Source organism: Onychostoma macrolepis, chromosome 10, assembly GCF_012432095.1.
Source record: "Onychostoma macrolepis isolate SWU-2019 chromosome 10, ASM1243209v1, whole genome shotgun sequence".
NCBI lineage: Eukaryota > Metazoa > Chordata > Actinopteri > Cypriniformes > Cyprinidae > Onychostoma > Onychostoma macrolepis.
In genome coordinates, this window is record NC_081164.1 from 3,810,738 (window position 1) to 3,829,467 (window position 18,730).

The window sequence follows — 18,730 nt, forward strand, 5'->3', positions numbered from 1 at the left end:
CCCACCTGTTGCTCACTGGCCCGTACACACTGATTTATTTTAAGCTGGAGAGTGACATTTCCCAAAGTGACTGTTTATGTCCCCATCCTCTGCACTTTCACCTTGTATGGTTAATTGCAATGGAACATTTTATTCTGAGTGTGCGTGACGCATGATATGCAGAGAATTGTGCTTATTGTCACTTCTAAAGCAGTGTTTGTTTTGACAGGTTGTTGGTGATATCAGAATTAAGAATGTAATAAAAATGTATGCGTCATTAAGTATATATTTTATTCTGTGGGAGGTTGGGAAATCTTAGACCTATGCTGACTTGGTTCTGTGAATATGAATGGTAGTGAAGAGCATGTACAGATATATGTACAGGTATTTTTTTTATTCCCATCATTTCTGTCCAGCGGTTTTTACTTTTGAATTTGTGAAACATGAGAGATAAAAGGAGTCTCTTGTATGCTCATTAAGGCTATATTGTGGAATATTATTACTATTTAATTTAAAGGGGTCATCGGATGAGACATGCACTTTTACATGTTGTTTGAACTGAAATGTGTGTCGGCAGTGTGTGACAACCATCCTATAATGATAAAGATCCACCCAAAGTTTTTTTTTTTTTCGTTAAATCATTTCCCCTTTGTCAAATCAAGCCGATCTCCAATCTGCCTAAATGCGTCTATGTTTGCGTGAGTCATTCGTGATCCAGCTTCACCTCCAGAAGAAGTAAGAATAAGGTTTACAGAATAAAGTAAACAGTCTCATGAGAACGGCTCATCACCACATGGAAGAGAGGGGTGGGGTCAACAGAGCTCATTAGCATTTAAAGGAACATGCACTAAAACGGCTTGCTGAAAACAGATTTTGACAGGGTAAAAAGGGTGTTGTTTTACACTACCATTGAGGAATTTTAACCAAAGCATGTTATAGACTTTTCGTTAAGACCCTAAAAAATCATATCAGCTTGTGGAAAATAGGCATCTGATGACCCCTTTAACTGTTTTCTATTTTAATATATTTTAGAATTTAATTAATTCCTGTGAAGCAAAGCTGAATTTTCAGCATCATTACTTATTTGATTATTATCAGTATTGTTTATAGATTATTCAATACCATCATTGATTATTATCAATATTGAAAACAGTTGTGCTGCTGAATATTTTTGTGGAAAATATGATAGGCCTACATTTTCCAGGATTCTTTGATTAATAGTAGGATCAAAAGAACAGCATTTATTTGAAATATAAATCTTTTGTGATATTATAAATGTATTTTTTGATGAATAGATTTGTAACAGTTTCTAAAAAGACATTTTTATTGGGTATATGCATCATTGCGTAAAGCGGTCATATGATGATGCTAAAAATAAAAATTGTTGGTGTAATGCAATGTGTTTATGCGGTTTAAGGTAAAAAAACAAAACAAAAAAAAAACATAATTTTCCACATAACGTACATTATTGTTGCTCCTCTCTGCCCTGCCTTTCTGAAACGCATCGATTTTTACAAAGCTCATCGTTCTGAAAAGCGAGGTGTGCTCTGATTGGCCAGCTATCCAGTGCGTTGTGATTGGCCGAATACCTCAAGTGTGTGACAGAAATGTTACGAACCTTACCATATTTGGAAACACACAGCGTCTCCATGACATGGTGACGGCGGCAACAATACTATAGCGAGAATAAAAGTTAAGTTTTAAAGAAAGTCTGCTTTCTTTGCGTAAACATTTGGGCTGTGTTATGCAAATCTTCCAAAATAGTGACGTAGATATGTGGGGGCCTGTTTGAATGAGGTGTTTTAGGAATGCGTGGACAAGTCTTAACTTTTAGAAAGAATATCTCTTTGGGTTTGAGACTTCAGTCTTTGCAGCTTTACAGATCTTATATGTGCACAAACAGCTTGTAACACTCCAAAGACTTTTTTTCTTTCTTTCTTTCAAAGAAAAAAAAAATGTCTCACTGACCCCAAACTTTTGAATAGTGCTGTACTGTTGAGGTTCACGAAATGAAGTTTATTGCAAGGGCAAAGTTAGGGAGGCTGAAGACAGCTGAGATTCCTCAGATGTTCTGTTCGTAACCCTAACAGTGTCACCCAGAGTTTTGGCAGACATTGAGATATTACAGCCAGTGATCGGCCAATAAGCAGTCTGCAATACTACATGACTGTAGCACACTGTGTTTCAGTACCACATCGCAAACATACTGATCAGAAATCCAAAATTATTAAGTCCATCTCTCTATCATGCTGTAAGTCACTGAATAAATGAAACACAAACACTCCAACTCAGAGTCTTCATTTCATGGGTCTTCCTGAAACTTATGTTATACTGCCATCTGTTGTACAGTTAGAGAAGAGCCTCAACACCATGAGGCAGGCATTCCAGTAATGGCACGTTCCTGTTTAGCAAGCCCTGAGATTTCAAAAGGCATCCCGGTCTGCAGCATGGACTAACATGAACCCACTCTGAGTTGCACAACTGATTTGAGTTTGTACATTTCAGCAGCTGCATGTGTGTGAAGCAAATTTTTGTAGTTTCAATATAGTGTAATGCAGCAACTTTCTAATTCATTTGCATGCATTCCTCAAGCAAAAACCTTGTCCGTATGTGGAGGAGAAGAGAGATTTCAAAACACGTATATTGGAAACCTCTTGTGCAATATGTTGAAATAGTGTAGAGCCGTGGCTGGGTCTTTAACATGCTGGACAAAGGTTAAGGGTCAAAGTGCACTTGTGTTTTGTCATTCTTTCTGAATATTGCAGCTTTTGGGAGAGTTTCTTTGTATTATATTTATTGTATTATATATGATTTAACACAATTTAGGTACAAACACACACTTGTGGTTACACTGCAACTTTTATAAATGGATAAATGATCATTTAAGGACAAGATTTCCTATAAAATCTAAAGAAAAGCTTGCATGGAAGTTAGTCTGAAATGCAAGATGTCATTGGATTGTTTTATGCAAGATAAGTATTAAAAAAAAATAGCACATATGTAATACACTTATGGCCATATTTAAGTAGTTTTATTCTACATTTAAATAATTATTTAATACTATCTGCATACCCGCATATCTTTTTTATGTCATTGAAATTAATTTTATTTAATATTTAATTTTATTCTTTTTTCTTTATTTTTATTGGACATTTACTTTTTAGGTTACAAAAACTGAATGCAGTTTGTGTGGGGAAAAAAAAAAAAAAACTTGAAACTTCAGTGCTGCATGTATACACTACCATTCAAAAAATGCAAAAATAAAATAAATTATATATATATATATATATATATATATATATATATATATATATATATGGGTTGATGACATGACATGGCATTTTCACTGTCCGACAGGATAAAAATGAATATAACTAATATTGTCGTTATTTAAAATGCTTTAAATTGTTAAACATTTCTTCATCCTACATGGAACTGTTGTTAAAAAAAGCTGCAGTGTTAGTCGATTTTTTTAATTTTTGAGCCAAATGTCAAAATTGTCCTATGGTGTGACTGTCCAGCATGGTTCAGTAAATTACAACTTTTATAAATTAAAAAGAAAAGCATGAGAATGTTAATAAATACGCCTGGCATTATTGTACAAGTGTCTATTTTAGTAAATGGCAATCATTTTTTTCATCCATATATTTCTGAAGGTGTAGGAACTTAATACATTTTGTCTCTGAAAACCATGTCCTATGGTGTGACACCATATCCTGATTTTAAATCGGCAATTCCAGAAAAAACTGTAATTAATTGTAGGACCCCAATCATGGTCGTGTTACTGAAGCCCCATGTGAAGCCCATGACACGTGCACATGGTCAGTTTTTGTCTCAGAATTGTTCAAATATTTAACTTTTTTGGAACCACTACAAAAGTGTTACGTTTTGTTGTCCTTTGGTGTGACAGCCCTAATTTATATTTTTTAATTAAAAAATGTATGTTAAATTACATAATCATGGAAAATGATGCAGATGTGTCTTGCAAACTGCTAATGACAGGTTAGCTTGGAATAGCAAGGTCATTAATTGCCAGAAAAAGGCTGAAACTGTCCTATGGTGTGACAAAAAATGTCCTCCGGTGTGACGCCTGTACTGTCACACCACAGGACAAGGTCTCTTTAAAAAGCATTTTAAATAATTAAATAAGATTTATTTAACTCCTTTTTATTCTTTTTTTGATCATTTTCAGTGTTCTTAAATGTAATAATTACATTAATTAAACTATATTATGTATAAACTATTTTGGGGGGCTAGAAGAGTCACATTAACATTCTGACTGAAAGAGACTGAATTTTGTTGATGGAAATTATGTTTTGTTTAAAAAACATGTTGATATTGTTTATATCAAAATTAAACTTTCATTCTCCTTTGACAAGTTCAAAGTTAAATAGAAATACTTTAATAACTACCATGTATGTCCTTTAGTGTGACATAATGTCCTATGGTGTGACACACATAAAAGAACCACAGATTTTTTTTTTATCTCAATATTTCTTTAAAAAAAAAAATTAAAAAAACAGTTTAGTACTTAAAATGGCATAATTTTCAGCAGTTTTGAACAGATGACAGCAAAGTTTATCTTGTTGTCAAAGTTTGTCTTGAAATTGTCATGGGGAAATTATAATTTCATATTAAATAAATAACACTATATGAAAATAAGTGTCTAACAATAAAGATAAATCTCTCTCATGATATTTATATATTATTAAGAAGCAATTTTTCTTAATTTTTGCTATGTCACACCATAGGAAAATTTATGGTACAGTTCAGAAAAATGTTTAAAAAAAACAATGAAAGAATTGCCGAAGTTAGTGACCCTTTATATGTTCTCAAAGATCAAACTTTACACTATGTAAATATATGCATTTCTTCTTCAAAAATGGTATTTTAAAAAAACAAAAAAAAATTTTTACTGGCTATTTGTCAGCTACCCATATATATATATATATATATATATACACAGTGGGTACGGAAAGTATTCAGACCCCCTTAAATTTTTCACTCTTTGTTATATTGCAGCCATTTGCTAAAATCATTAAGTTCATTTTTTTTTCATCATTAATGTACACACAGCACCCCATATTGACAGAAAAACACAGAATTGTTGACATTTTTGCAGATTTATTAAAAAAGAAAAACTGAAATATCACATGGTCCACATTCAGACCCTTTGCTCAGTATTTAGTAGAAGCACCCTTTTAATCTAATACAGCCATGAGTCTTTTTGGGAAAGATGCAACAAGTTTTTCACACCTGGATTTGGGGATCCTCTGCCATTCCTCCTTGCAGATCCTCTCCAGTTCTGTCAGGTTGGATGGTAAACGTTGGTGGACAGCCATTTTTAGGTCTCTCCAGAGATGCTCAATTGGGTTTAAGTCATGGCTCTGGCTGGGCCATTCAAGAACAGTCACAAAGTTGTTGTAAAGCCACTCCTTTGTTATTTTAGCTGTGTGCTTAGGGTCATTGTCTTGTTGGAAGGTAAACCTTCGGCCCAGTCTGAGGACCTGAGCACTCTGGAGAAGGTTTTCGTCCAGGATATCCCTGTACTTGGCCGCATTCATCTTTCCCTCGATTGCAACCAGTCGTCCTGTCCCTGCAGCTGAAAAACACCCCCACAGCATGATGCTGCCAGCACCGTGCTTCACTGTTGGGACTGTATAGGACAGGTGATGAGCAGTACCTGGTTTTCTCCACACATACCGCTTAGAATTAAGGCCAAAAAGTTCTATCTTGGTCTCATCAGACCAGAGAATCTTATTCAGGTGTTTTTTAGCAAACTCCATGCGGGCTTTCATGTGTCTTGCACTGAGGAGAGGCTTCCGTCGGGCCACTCTGCCATAAAGCCCCGACTGGTGGAGGGCTGCAGTGATGGTTGACTTTCTACAACTTTCTCCCATCTCCCGACTGCATCTCTGGAGCTCAGCCACAGTGATCTTTGGGTTCTTCTTTACCTCTCTCACCAAGGCTCTTCTCCCCCGATAGCTCAGTTTGGCCGGACGGCCAGCTCTAGGAAGGGTTCTGGTCGTCCCAAACGTCTTCCATTTAAGGATTACGGAGGCCACTGTGCTCTTAGTGCAGCAGAAATTTTTTTGTAACCTTGGCCAGATCTGTGCCTTGCCACAATTCTGTCTCTGAGCTCTTCAGGCAGTTCCTTTGACCTCATGATTCTCATTTGCTCTGACATGCACTGTGAGCTGTAAGGTCTTATATAGACAGGTGTGTGGCTTTCCTAATCAAGTCCAATCAGTATAATCAAACACAGCTGGACTCAAATGAAGGTGTAGAACCATCTCAAGGATGATCAGAAGAAATGGACAACACCTGAGTTAAATATATGAGTGTCACAGCAAAGGGTCTGAATACTTAGGACCGTGTGATATTTCAGTTTTTCTTTTTTAATAAATCTGCAAAAATGTCAACAATTCTGTGTTTTTCTGTCAATATGGGGTGCTGTGTGTACATTAATGAGGAAAAAAATGAACTTAAATGATTTTAGCAAATAGCTGCAAAATAACAAAGAGTGAAAAATAGAAGGGGGTCTGAATACTTCCCGTACCCACTGTATATTTGTCAATTTGTCAATATATATATATATATATATTAGTGCTGGGCTATGATTAATCGTGATTAATCACATCCAAAATAAAAGTTTATGTGTACATAATATATGTATGTGTACTGTGTATATTTTTATGTATATATAAATACACACACATGCATGTATACAGTATATTTAAGAAAAATATGTTGTTTATATATTAAATGTGTATATAATATAAATTATATAAATATAAATATATACATGTAAATACATGTAAATATTTTCAAAATATATGCTGTATGTGTGTCTTTAAATATCGTAATAAATATATATACTACACACACATATATTATGTAAACAAAAGTTTTTATTTTGGATGCACTATTAAATCGCTATTAATCGTTGCCCAGCACTAATATATATATATATATATATATATATATATATATATATATATATATATATATATATATATATATATATATATATATATACATACAACACAATGGTTTTCAACATTGATAATAATCAGAAATGTTTCTTGAGCAGTAAATCAGTATATTAGAATGATTTTTGAATGATCATGTGACACTGAAAACTGGAATAATGATGCTGAAAATTCAGCTTTGAATTACATTTTAATATATACTTGCATAAATTTTACAGTTATGATAACCCTAGCAGATATGTCGCTTTGTGAGTAATTCTGAAAGATAAATGAATCATTGTGCAAAAGACTTCCAGATGAACAGTCAAATAAATCATAACTTAAACCACTGTTATCAAGACACATGCGTCACTCATAATGCAAAACGTCCTTCCTGTTCCGCTGACACATTCAAACTGAGCGATTCATACCTGCGGGTGTGTTCATACATTCACTGCACTGCTAGGCATTCCCACAATGCACTTAGAAGAGGTGAGTGGATCGAGTTACAGCACGACATTGCCATAATCACCAGAAAAACACCTGACAAGCACTCAAGCTCCTCATTCGGTCCCGGGCTTCTCTTATCTGACCCCACACTGCTGTAGCCGCAGCTCGGGAACAGATATGTGACCCCTTCCTGGTAAAGTCCTCTGACATTGGATCTAAGCAGACAGCAGGTGAGTGAACTGCGCTGTGAGAGAGAGTGTTTATGTGCTGCTACAGTATTATGTTTAAAGAGTTTGTTGATGTAAGTATGCTTACACATGCTTGCTTCTATCAGTTCCCCCATGCTAAAGTGACTTATGTGTACTATGTGAGTTTTGAAATTACCAGGTGCATGTATTATGAAATTACTGGTAACTACTGGTAACTAAGGAAGTAAGACATTAAAATATGAACTTGTTATGAATGTAAGCAACAGACTTCAAATCTTAATCTAAAATAAGTTATGAAATTCATTGAAATGAATTGTTTTAAATTTTATCGTGATTTGATTCTAGAGTTGTTTGTTTGACTGCATTAGCCCATTAACCCAGCATAGCTCTGCTGACAGGCTTATTTACATACAGATGCACATCCTTTGTGAGTCAAAATCCTTTCAAAGCTGTGTTTGCCGCAGAGCAGGATTTGTTTCTGTGGTTTTTAGAAAGCGTGCTCTGACTTGAATAACCACCACTCCCTCTAATGAACAAATTCACTGAATGTTTCAGATCTGAGTGAGGGAGTAAAGTGAAAGTACAACTCAAACAAACCTAAACACACAAGACCGGCAGGTTTTTTTTTTTTTTTTTCAGTGGCCCCAGGCTTTAGAGTTTAAAGGGAAAAGCACAGCATTTTGCAAGAGTCTGTTTGCTAAAAAAAAACACATTAGCGTGGACCATTTCATCTGCCTTCGCTCAAATACCAGAGACTATTAATGCAGACAAAAACGTGTTTGGACAGAGTTGGAACTCATCTGAATAAATATCCTGAGCGATACAGCAGTCTTGACTTAGACGTCTTCATGGTTTTTGAAGTTTGTGCATTAAAAACTGGTTTTCTTTGTAGATTGGGTTGGTTTGTTGAAATGAATGCTGGCCAGACAACGTCTGTTGTTCAGATTGGTGCTGGAAAATCTTGCTCCAGGTCAGTATTAATATATATTTTAATGTGTTATATTTATATATAATTAATTATTACTAATTATACTTCTTGCAGTCAAATGAATATATATGATATATATTACGTGGCAGACTGTTATAAATACTGTTATAAATGTAAAGTATAAAAAAAATAAAAATAAATAAATAAAAAATACATCTGAGATTCAAAATCTATTTTAAACCTGGAAAGGAATCTTAGGAGTTCTAAAAATATAGTTTATTATTATTAATAATAATAATAATAATAATAATAAAATTAATAATTAATCATAAAAATTAAATCAACATGGTATGCTGATAAACTGCAATGAAATATAACACATGTAACATTATTTAATAATAATAATAATAATAATAATAACAATAACAATGATGATACTACTACTACTACTAATAATAATAATAATATAAGCATTCCACTATTGACTTTTTGGATCTTATTGGCATTATTATTCAAGTCATTATTATTATTATTATTGCTGTTGTTGTTGTCATAGTCATTTACACAGAAAAGTAGGTTCACTGCAACATGAAATTCTTAGCTTTGAAGTGAACAACATATGAATAAAGAAAATATTATATATTTAATGTTCTGATATGTCTGTCTCTTTCCTACTGAATTATTATGTTTTGTTATTTTTTGTTTGTTTTTTGTTTTTTTGTCAAAGGGCTGAATTTTTCTCTTTACTGAACACCTACAACTGCTTTCTTAAAGACATACCACACCTGCTGCTCACTGTTCAGGAGGTAAAACAGCATTATTTATGGGTGTTTATGCATTTGTTACATGGTGCTAAATTAATACAAGTTTGAGTATTTGACAAGAGTGTGTGCAGCAGTGTTTGCAACCCTATGTGCGGACTTTGAGCCCATGATTATAATTTGATAAAAATAGCATTTTGCTGCCCTCTGTCGTCAAACACTGAACACTGTCATGTCTGCTCCAGCAGAAAGCAGGAAAGGTGACATTTGAAGGCAATCTTGTAATTTCCTGGGGAGTGAAGAAACCCATTCGGTTACAAATACAAGATGAGAAACAGATTTTTTCAAATGAGTCTTCAGTCAAGTCACCAGATCCCATCAGTCCACTTGGAAACAAAAGGTTAGTATTCTTTTTTTACTGTTGATTTTACTGCTGTTGCATGTATATTCCAGTAAATGGAAAAGTTGTTTTGGCCTATATAGAGAGAACTATTATGCGATAAATAAAACTTAAGCTCTTAATGACAGCATCTATGGTATGAAAGTCATTCAACTTGTTTCTCAGTTTGTAAAAACAAAACACTCACACAAAATGTGTTTACAGTAATGCACTTGCCATACATGAGGAAAGACATTCCAAGGGTTTAAAGAACCCATGAAACCAACTCATCCTGCGTTGATGCACTTCCTATTAAAATAAAGTTGAAGTGGGACACATTGAAGGACTCCCATTTCATTTTTTAGTAGCCTTAGGTTTAATTTCCCTTTAATTTGCATTATAAATGTACTATTTGCCAGTCAGAAGTAGGTGGATGTAGAGGGAGGGGCATTCTAGAAAGCATTTGATTGGACAACCTGATCAAGTGCTGATGATGAGTCATCAGTATTTTTTGGTTTATTTTTTATAAGAGAATGACAATAAGCTTTAAAATATCTGCTTAAATTTTACTCATTTGACCTCACAGTTAACTGCACTGAAGGCTTCAAATCTCATATCTTCATTTTCATTGAATGCAAATCTTTGCACAGGCATCCTAAAACATTTCATATGATAGCATCTAGCGTGGCTGAATGTACATCTACATCGCACAGAAAACTTAAGAAAACGTAATGTTGATGAATGTAGTTACTGAGAGTGTGGTTTTGGAAGATACACGTTTTGGTAAAAAAATACTTTCTACTGATAAACTGATGAGCCCAGAATTTAAAAGAAAATAGTGTTCTATGTCATATATAAGTAAAACAGCTTATGTTCTGAGACAGTGGCCTTTTAAGGCAAAAATGATTTTGCACCTTCTTGATAATAAATACTGTCTACATTGAAAGAGGTGATTACACAATCTAATCGCAAAGCACACAGTTTATGGATTACAGCTTCATTCTTTCAAGACTGGATCATGTTTATTATAACTATTTTTAAGAGAAATCTGGTTTTCCTTCACTCCAAAAAATACAAGTACCAAGAAGAACCAAAAAGAGGTTTTTGCCGCAATGCCATATAAGAACTTTTATGGTTACTCAAAGATTTTGTTTTTTGCTACAAAGAACCATTTTATGCAATGGAACTGTTTCTTGGATATGAAAGGCTCTTTATGGAACCATAAATGCTGGCAAAGAACCTGTCACGGTTGCCCACTGTGGCGAAACGAAGAACAAGGAGACGTGGAATAAACTCAAACTAAAGTCTTTAATGATGATAATCCAAGGCAGGCAGGAACACACAAGAAGCACAACGTAGACGTTAAATACCAGACACTGGACAATGGAAAACACAGGGCATAAGTAACAGAAACTAAACGAGGTAATTAATCAAACACAGGTGGAACGAAATAACTAAATGGGGACAGGAACAGAACCAAATACTAGGTCATGGGGAGCACATCAGACAGAAAAACACAACACAAGACCTTTAAGTGTGACAGAACCTTTATTTTTGAGAGCTGGTCATTGTTTTATTTGGTGCAAGTATGACAGTCTCTTCACTGTATTATTAGCCTTGTGGCTTTAGATTCAAAACAGTATTTTTTACTTTTTTTTCCCCCAAAAAAACTGCTGGTCATTATTTTCTGTGGTGACCGATAGTACGAGGCTGTTGACAGTGCATAATGTGACGTTAATGAGAATTACATGATGATAACAAACTCTTGTAAAAGTTATTGCTTTCTATGAGTTGTCTGCTTTTAGACAATAATTGATTAAACAATAATTGTAACGTGAATTGAGTTCAAATGAATGAGAGTCTATAGGGCTGCAGCATCATCTGTATGTGAAGAGCAGAGGTGACGCAGCACTGATTAGCTGATAAGGTTTGAACATCTAAGGCTGAATAAAAAGTGTGAATCAAGATTATAACAGGAAGTCAGTGAACACAAAAACATTCTGGACAAAATGACCAATATTTGTAAAAGTTTCTGTCTGTCTTTGATTTGATCAAATGTTCCACTAGGGGAATGACACGATGGGGAGAATTTGATGATCTTCATCATATTGATGAACTGGAAGAAGCTGGATCCACAAAACCTGAAATTCCTCCTAAAGGTACTGTGGAATTAGTACTATGGCAACATATGTTATCAGATTTAAGGAAATACATTTAAAAGCAGTATTCCTTGGTTACTAGAAATTATATAGTCTGATCACCGCATTAAAGAAATGACCTAGCACCTTTAATTAACACTTTTCTACATCTCTCTTTAAGACTACATTGAATATGAGAGCAAAACGTTAAGACCTTCCCGAGCTGTGCCGACCAGTGAAGAAAGTTCAAATCTGATCCGTACCATGAGTGATGCCTCGCTGGTGAAAATGAGGGTGAAGAGTAGGAAGATGGTAGAAAGTCAGAGGAACAGAAACCATCGCTTCTCCATCAACGGACACTTCTACAACTACAAGGTCTGTAGTTCAACTACCATGACCCACATGCCAAGCTTAAACCCAGATGTAAATTGTCAATAATACTGTTATTAGTATTAGAGGCTGGGAGAGACAAAGTGAAATACAAGTAGGAGATATAGGTAATAACTTCTGAAAAACAATAAATAAATGAATCTGTAAACATAGAACTTTATTTATGAATTTGTACTTTAAAGTACTGAAATCACAATGGTGTTGGACGGTGCACTGCCATCCCTGCTGTAAAAAAAACCCCCAAAAACTAAAGAAACCATCACTGATGGTTTACACTACAAATACAATTACAAACATTACAAACCAGCAACTATTAACCATTAAAAATGGTTTCTTGTAGTGTGTTGTGGGACATATTCCATTAGGATTTGTAGTGGTTTTAACAAGCCACCAACACTCAAAAAAAAGATACTTTAAGCTAACTTAATTCAATTATGGACATTGGTTCCACATAACAGAAACATGTTATCTCTACTCAAATACATGATGTATGATGAACTAAACTGAACTGAGTCAACTTAAACAACCATGTCCAAATAACTCCAATCAAGTAAGTTCATCCTAACTAAAGTATTTGAGTAAAGATAACATGTTTCCATTATGTGGAACCACTGTCCATAAATGAATTGATTTATTTCAAGGTAAAATAATTTTTGATGTAGCTGCCATTTATGACACATACTAAACACACTAAATATAGCTGATAGAAGATGGTTGTTACATCCATGGCATGCCCAAACTAGTTTTTTTTAAAACTTTTATTAAAACAACATTCATTTTTGTTAGCAGGTCCTCAACCCAAGCACATACTCTACACTTCCCCACAATGGTAACCCCCCAAAACACTAACATAACAGAAACTCTCTTAAATACAAACATAAAAGAGCAATTAACATTAATATTTATCCCCATTGTATCATCTATAGAAAAGATGCATAAAATAACATTTTATTTGAACATTTACTCTCCTTATCCAGCCCTGTGCAAAGCATGATGGGAAGTGGAAATCCTGTTCCTAGAGTATATAATGATACTTTAACACAACTAAAATCATATATGTATCGTAACTCAAATGGATTAAGTAATGTGGTAGAAAATAATTGTGTTAGGTTAACTTGATTTAAGTAAACTGAAAAAGCACCAAATGCTATTTTGACCTACTTAACTGACATGTTCTTTCAAACTGAAAACATTTAGTTGAACCAAAGCATAGGTGTTTCAAGTCAGTTTACCACAATGCAACTGTGTTTGAAAGATAAATCTAATACAATGGTGTTAAATTAAAATTAATTGTTTAAATAAAGTGAACAGTATCGTAAAATCATTTTTTTGAGTGAATAAAAAGTGACAGATTACCAGCAGAGACCCACAGGGACCATTACAGTTTCCATTCAAATCAATACAAGTTCCATTATAACCAGTAAAACCATTACAAATTCTGTGAGGTTTCTGTTTTTTTCTTCTTCTTCCTTCAGGAAATGGACATGATTCACCATGAATGTTTTTTTGTTTTTTTATGAAACTTTTATGTAAATCTAATACTAATAAGTTTTATAGAGTGGTTTATACAATAATTAATTACCTGGCCAACAACAACGAAACAACTTCATTGTTCAGGATTTTTTCTCCGTCATGAAATCTTTATCCACCTTGTGCATGTCAGCCCGATGCTTGCACTCAGATTTTCTTTTTGCCTTCTGGCTTCAAAGCTTTTATGTATCTTCTGCCATGATAGAGGTACTGATTCCTCGTTGTATCCACTGGTAAATCACAGTTCTTCATCTTTTCGTTCTTGGCATCAGCAAACTACTACGCTACTAGCGTATCTGACCTTTAGTGAAAATTAAACGCAGGGTTGCCAAATCCGTGGTTTTACTCTGCAATTGGGCTACCTTTATACTGTTGCCGCGGGTTGTTTTTAGCCCGCAAAAAAAAAAAAAAAAAAAAAAAAAACCGCAATTGGGCTAGTTTTGGGTTAGTTTTATATAGTAATTGGGCTGGTTTTGTTTCGCAGACCTGGCATAACAGCGCCGATGGGCGTGGAAATTTCTGCGGGTGATTTACTGAAAACACACAAATTAAAGAACACAGACGCAACATCTCATTTACATATCGACCAATGCAATATACCAAGCGCAGCGCAAATTAGCGTAGTCGCAAATAAGCAGACCCTCATCAGGAGATGCTCATCAGGCACGGGTGACACAGGTGTAAAATAGTTTAAGACTTTTTTTTTGCGTTAAATAATGGTGTAATTTGCCGAGAACAAACATTAGTAAATCACGATCGTATTCAAATGATTCGTTTGAATACTCTCCTCTCATAAATGTTGTGGCTGAAAGGCGTCTTTAGTAAATCATGATAATAGCCTACAACCACTAAAAGACGGTTTGCTCTGGCGCAAGCTGTTAGTAATTTGGCCCTTTGCATATATTAGAACTGTGATTTTTAGGGTTATGTAAGGCAGAACAAGCTCTTTAAAGTTCACCCATCAATCATCATTAATTCCCTCATGTTCAAACTTTCCTAGAATACAAAAGGGGAAATTCTGAACCCTTTGTTGGTCATTTTTTCCATGCAATGAATACAGCTATGTGAATGGGGACTGAAGGTATTGTATTAGTTTACTGAGTCATTTTGTTTTTGCAGACATCTGTTTTCACACCGTCATTTGGCGCCACCACAAATGTGAACATTAACAGCAAGATGACAACACAAGAGGTCATTACACAGCTGCTTCAAAAGTTTAAAGTAGGTGTTATTACTTACAATTCAATATATAAGCCCCTTAAGGATTTTATGTGTCTGTTTTCTTCGCTGATTATTTCCACCCTCAATTTTGATAGGAAAAAAAAAAAAAATCACTGTTGACTTTTTTAATGCAGATAGAAAACACTCCAAATGAATTTGCCCTGTACTGCATTCATCAAAGTGGAGGTATGTAGAATTGCTGATTGAGTTTTATGTATTTTATGCATTTCACCCTCAATTAATTCCAGAACGTGGAAAAAATAGCTGGTGTTCTTTGGTCACTTTTGACCAAAAACATTTCTGTTTTGAATTTTTTTTTTAAATCACAGCATCGAAATGGTACGAAACTTGGTGACTTTTATGGCATTTGGAGGGCTTGATTCGAGCAGGCTAAGTGGTCGTAAAAAAATAGTCACACTTGTGGTCTTCGGTCATAAATGACAGACCACAAATGAATGGGAAAGTGACAAAAACACAAAAAATCTGCAAATTGTTGTGTGTACAATCTACAAATCTGCCACAATGCAGAAAAAGTACACAGCAATGATGGAGTGAAACTCTAAAACATCAAGAGTGCAAAACCAACACATCCATTCACACACGTACACACACACTTATACAGACACACACCTATGAACTGGTGTAACTGTAGCACAGCAAATATGTAAAATAAAAGCAATAATTCAACTACAATGCAGTAAAAAAGTGGACAGCAAGGAAGGGGTTACACTCTAAAACATCAAGAGTGCAAAACAGAGACATCCATTCTCTCTCTCACACACACACACACACACACACACACACAGTCTGGTTTGCTATCCTTGTGGGGACTCTACATAAGCGTAATGGTTTTTCTACTGTACAAACTGTATGTGCTATTGCCCTACACCTAAACCTACCCCTTACAGGAAACTTTGTGCTATTTCAGATTTTCAATACACTCCGTTCTGCGTGATTTATAAGCGTTTTGAAAAGTGGGGACATGGGGTAATGTCCTGAAAAGTCACCTTCTCCTTGTAATACTTGTGTCATACCCATGTCATTATACAAATTTATGTCCTCATTTGTCACAAAAACGCGCGCACACGCACACACACACACACACACACACACACACATACACAATTATACACACTCAAATGAATTGGTATGGCTATACACATATAGCCAAAACGAGTCAGAAAACTGAAATAAGAGGTTGAAATCAAATCAGACCCAGAAGGATTATGCTCTGATAAAACACTCCTGGGCCAGATTTCCCGATAACAATTGATCTTAGCGCTTAAGAGCGTTTTCTACGAGTCATTTTACGAATGCTCGTTATTGTTTCACGTGCGTTTCCCAAAAATGCACTTAACACAATCGCACGTAGCCGTGCTTTAAGTGCTACTGAGGAGTCACTATCTGTTGGTCAAGTGCTGAAATGTCAATTTATAGAATGGCTCGTAATTGTAGTACACACTCGTTAATTGAAATGTTAACCTAATGCTGCTTTCCAGACAGCTCGGATAATATAATATAATATAATATAATATAAGTACAATATTAATATACTATATATATATAATAATAATAATAATATATATTATTGTAGGCTATATAATATCTGTAGAGACATTATTTGGTTTCCGTGCATGTCAGCAAGCCATTGACAGATTTTTATGAGTTTATCCCTATTTTTCCCAGTCTTTGAAGCATTTCCTACATTACTTCTTTTATTATTTTTTTTGTTGTTGTTGTTGTTCTGTCATTTAATTTAGATGCGTTGTTTTTTTTTTTGGTTATCTGCCCTTTTTAATTATTTAGCTTAATTTCATTTTATATATATATATATAAAAAATGATTATAAACTGTACAATAAAGTACAATCAAAAGCTTTAATTATAATCACATTGCATTTGAATAAAGTTAAAAGTGTAATCTGCCGATTGTCCTGCAGGTGACCTCCTAATTCTGTCTTCTTATGATGCACGTAGGGCCTTACGATTACTCCAGAGTACTCGTAGATCTACGATGATTTTCAAGTGCTACTTAAGTTATGATGCTTTTGGGAAATGGACGGTAATATTAAGATCAGTCGTACGATCTTCTTAGGCTTACGATGCTTTTGGGAAACGCAGCCCAGTTCATTTTTGTTACATTGTTATAGAATTTCAATGTTTTGTGTAACAAAATGCTTTCTCTGTGTTCAGGTTTGACTGTAGTTATAATAATTCAAAAACTGACGCTTTAAATCAACATTTCAAACCAAAAATAAAATAAAATAAATCTAAACTTTTACAAAAAGTTGTCTTTGAAAATTTTAAATATATATCCAAACCCACAACTTAATAAAAATAAGTATTTATGTCTAAAAACAATTAGATAATTTATAGGTCGTTTATATAGAGCTATGTATATGGGAATCTATAGGCTAAACCATGGAATTGCAGGTGTTTTTCCTTATTTTACTCCCACCAGATGGCACTAATCTGTCTTTAAAAAATTGGATTTTAAAGGCATTGTCTCTATTTTAACATGAAATACTGCCATGACTGAAAAGTAATTATTATTATTTAATATTTGAAAAAAACACTAATTATTGCATAAATATTAATTAGTACCATGAAATTCTCTCAAAATACAAAACATTGATTTTACTTGGGGCGGGGTAAATTTTAGGTGTCCGGTCACTTTTGACCGTGAAGACCAAGTGTGACTCCCAAATAAGGAGCACCAGAGGGTTAAAGCTTAATTCAGTTCTGATTGTAAGGATAGTTTCATTTTCAAGCATAAGACCTTTTTTTTTTTTTTTTACATTATTCCATCATTTAGTAACTTTTGTTCCAAGATTCTCCATCCTAGAGCTTAAACTTTGCTGACGTTTCCAGAAGTTTCCAGATTTCTGATAATTATACCCATCGTTCATAGAAAAGCGAAGGTTGAGCAGTTCAGACCTGCCACTGTGGGAACGTCTTCTACAGGGACCATCAAACAGCATCATGAAAATATTCCTCATGGATACAGACGAACAGGAAATTAGCCTTGATGTAAGTCTAGTTCTTCAGACATTACAGAAATGTGTTTCCTACTGAAATAAAACTAAATTCATGTCTCATTTCCACTGATTTTAATAGGTAGCTCAGTACCTCAATTTAGAGATGCCCATTTTGAAGGTAATTCTGCAGAAGCTGGAGGAGCAAGAGAACCAAGAAGTACAAAGAATAATTGCAAAGTAAGTCTAGAGTACTTTATGAAAAACGAAACATGTTTTTTTTTTTTTGGTAATTACTGCATTTGTTTTATCATATTAACATAGAAGGCTTTCATGTATATATATATTTTTTTTTTGATTATTGTTTTTCATATATAGATATCAAAAGGAACAGAGTGTCTTGTTGCAGTGCTTGAAAAAAAAGATACCGTTTAAAACAGAGACAACTGTCTGAATGAAGTCTTGGCAACAGGAAACTGTTTCCAACTGTTGTGACGTCAACCACAGAGTAAAAAGAGAAATGGAAAATAAAGTGAAAAGTGAGCCTTCCGGACTACAAGCCAGGAATCAGGAGTGTGAGATGTTCAAAAGTGCATATGTGACTTTTCGTGCATAGCTTTACGGTTAAGTTTGTGGTTATAATGTATATAATGTAAAATAGTTTTCACACAAATGTAATTACAATATTTATCATGTGAGGAACCAAATAAAATGCTGATATTTGATTTGCAGTTAATTTGTGAATTAACTGTTGATCTATTCCTATACATACACACACACACACACACACACTGTGGTTT

The 18,730-nt window shown here is 34.4% G+C and overlaps 1 protein-coding gene across 3 annotated transcripts; it reads left to right on the plus strand.

Annotated features, from left to right (window-relative positions):
* The first annotated feature begins 7,421 nt into the window (after positions 1-7,421).
* On the plus strand, positions 7,422-18,655 carry rassf6 (Ras association domain family member 6). 3 transcript variants are annotated; one of them, XM_058788468.1, is made up of 11 exons: positions 7,422-7,630; positions 8,502-8,579; positions 9,265-9,343; positions 9,544-9,698; positions 11,745-11,836; positions 11,997-12,190; positions 14,855-14,956; positions 15,091-15,142; positions 17,867-17,985; positions 18,073-18,170; positions 18,309-18,655. In XM_058788468.1, exons 2-11 carry the CDS (start codon positions 8,521-8,523, stop codon positions 18,382-18,384), a joined length of 1,026 nt encoding a protein of 341 aa, XP_058644451.1. In that variant the 5' UTR covers positions 7,422-7,630; positions 8,502-8,520; the 3' UTR covers positions 18,385-18,655. The 3 variants fall into 3 exon arrangements, with proteins under 3 accessions (XP_058644451.1, XP_058644449.1, XP_058644450.1); XM_058788466.1 differs by lacking the exon at positions 7,422-7,630 and having other exon boundaries at positions 8,321-8,579; XM_058788467.1 differs by lacking the exon at positions 7,422-7,630 and having other exon boundaries at positions 8,321-8,579; positions 9,547-9,698.
* The last annotated feature ends 75 nt before the right edge of the window (positions 18,656-18,730 follow it).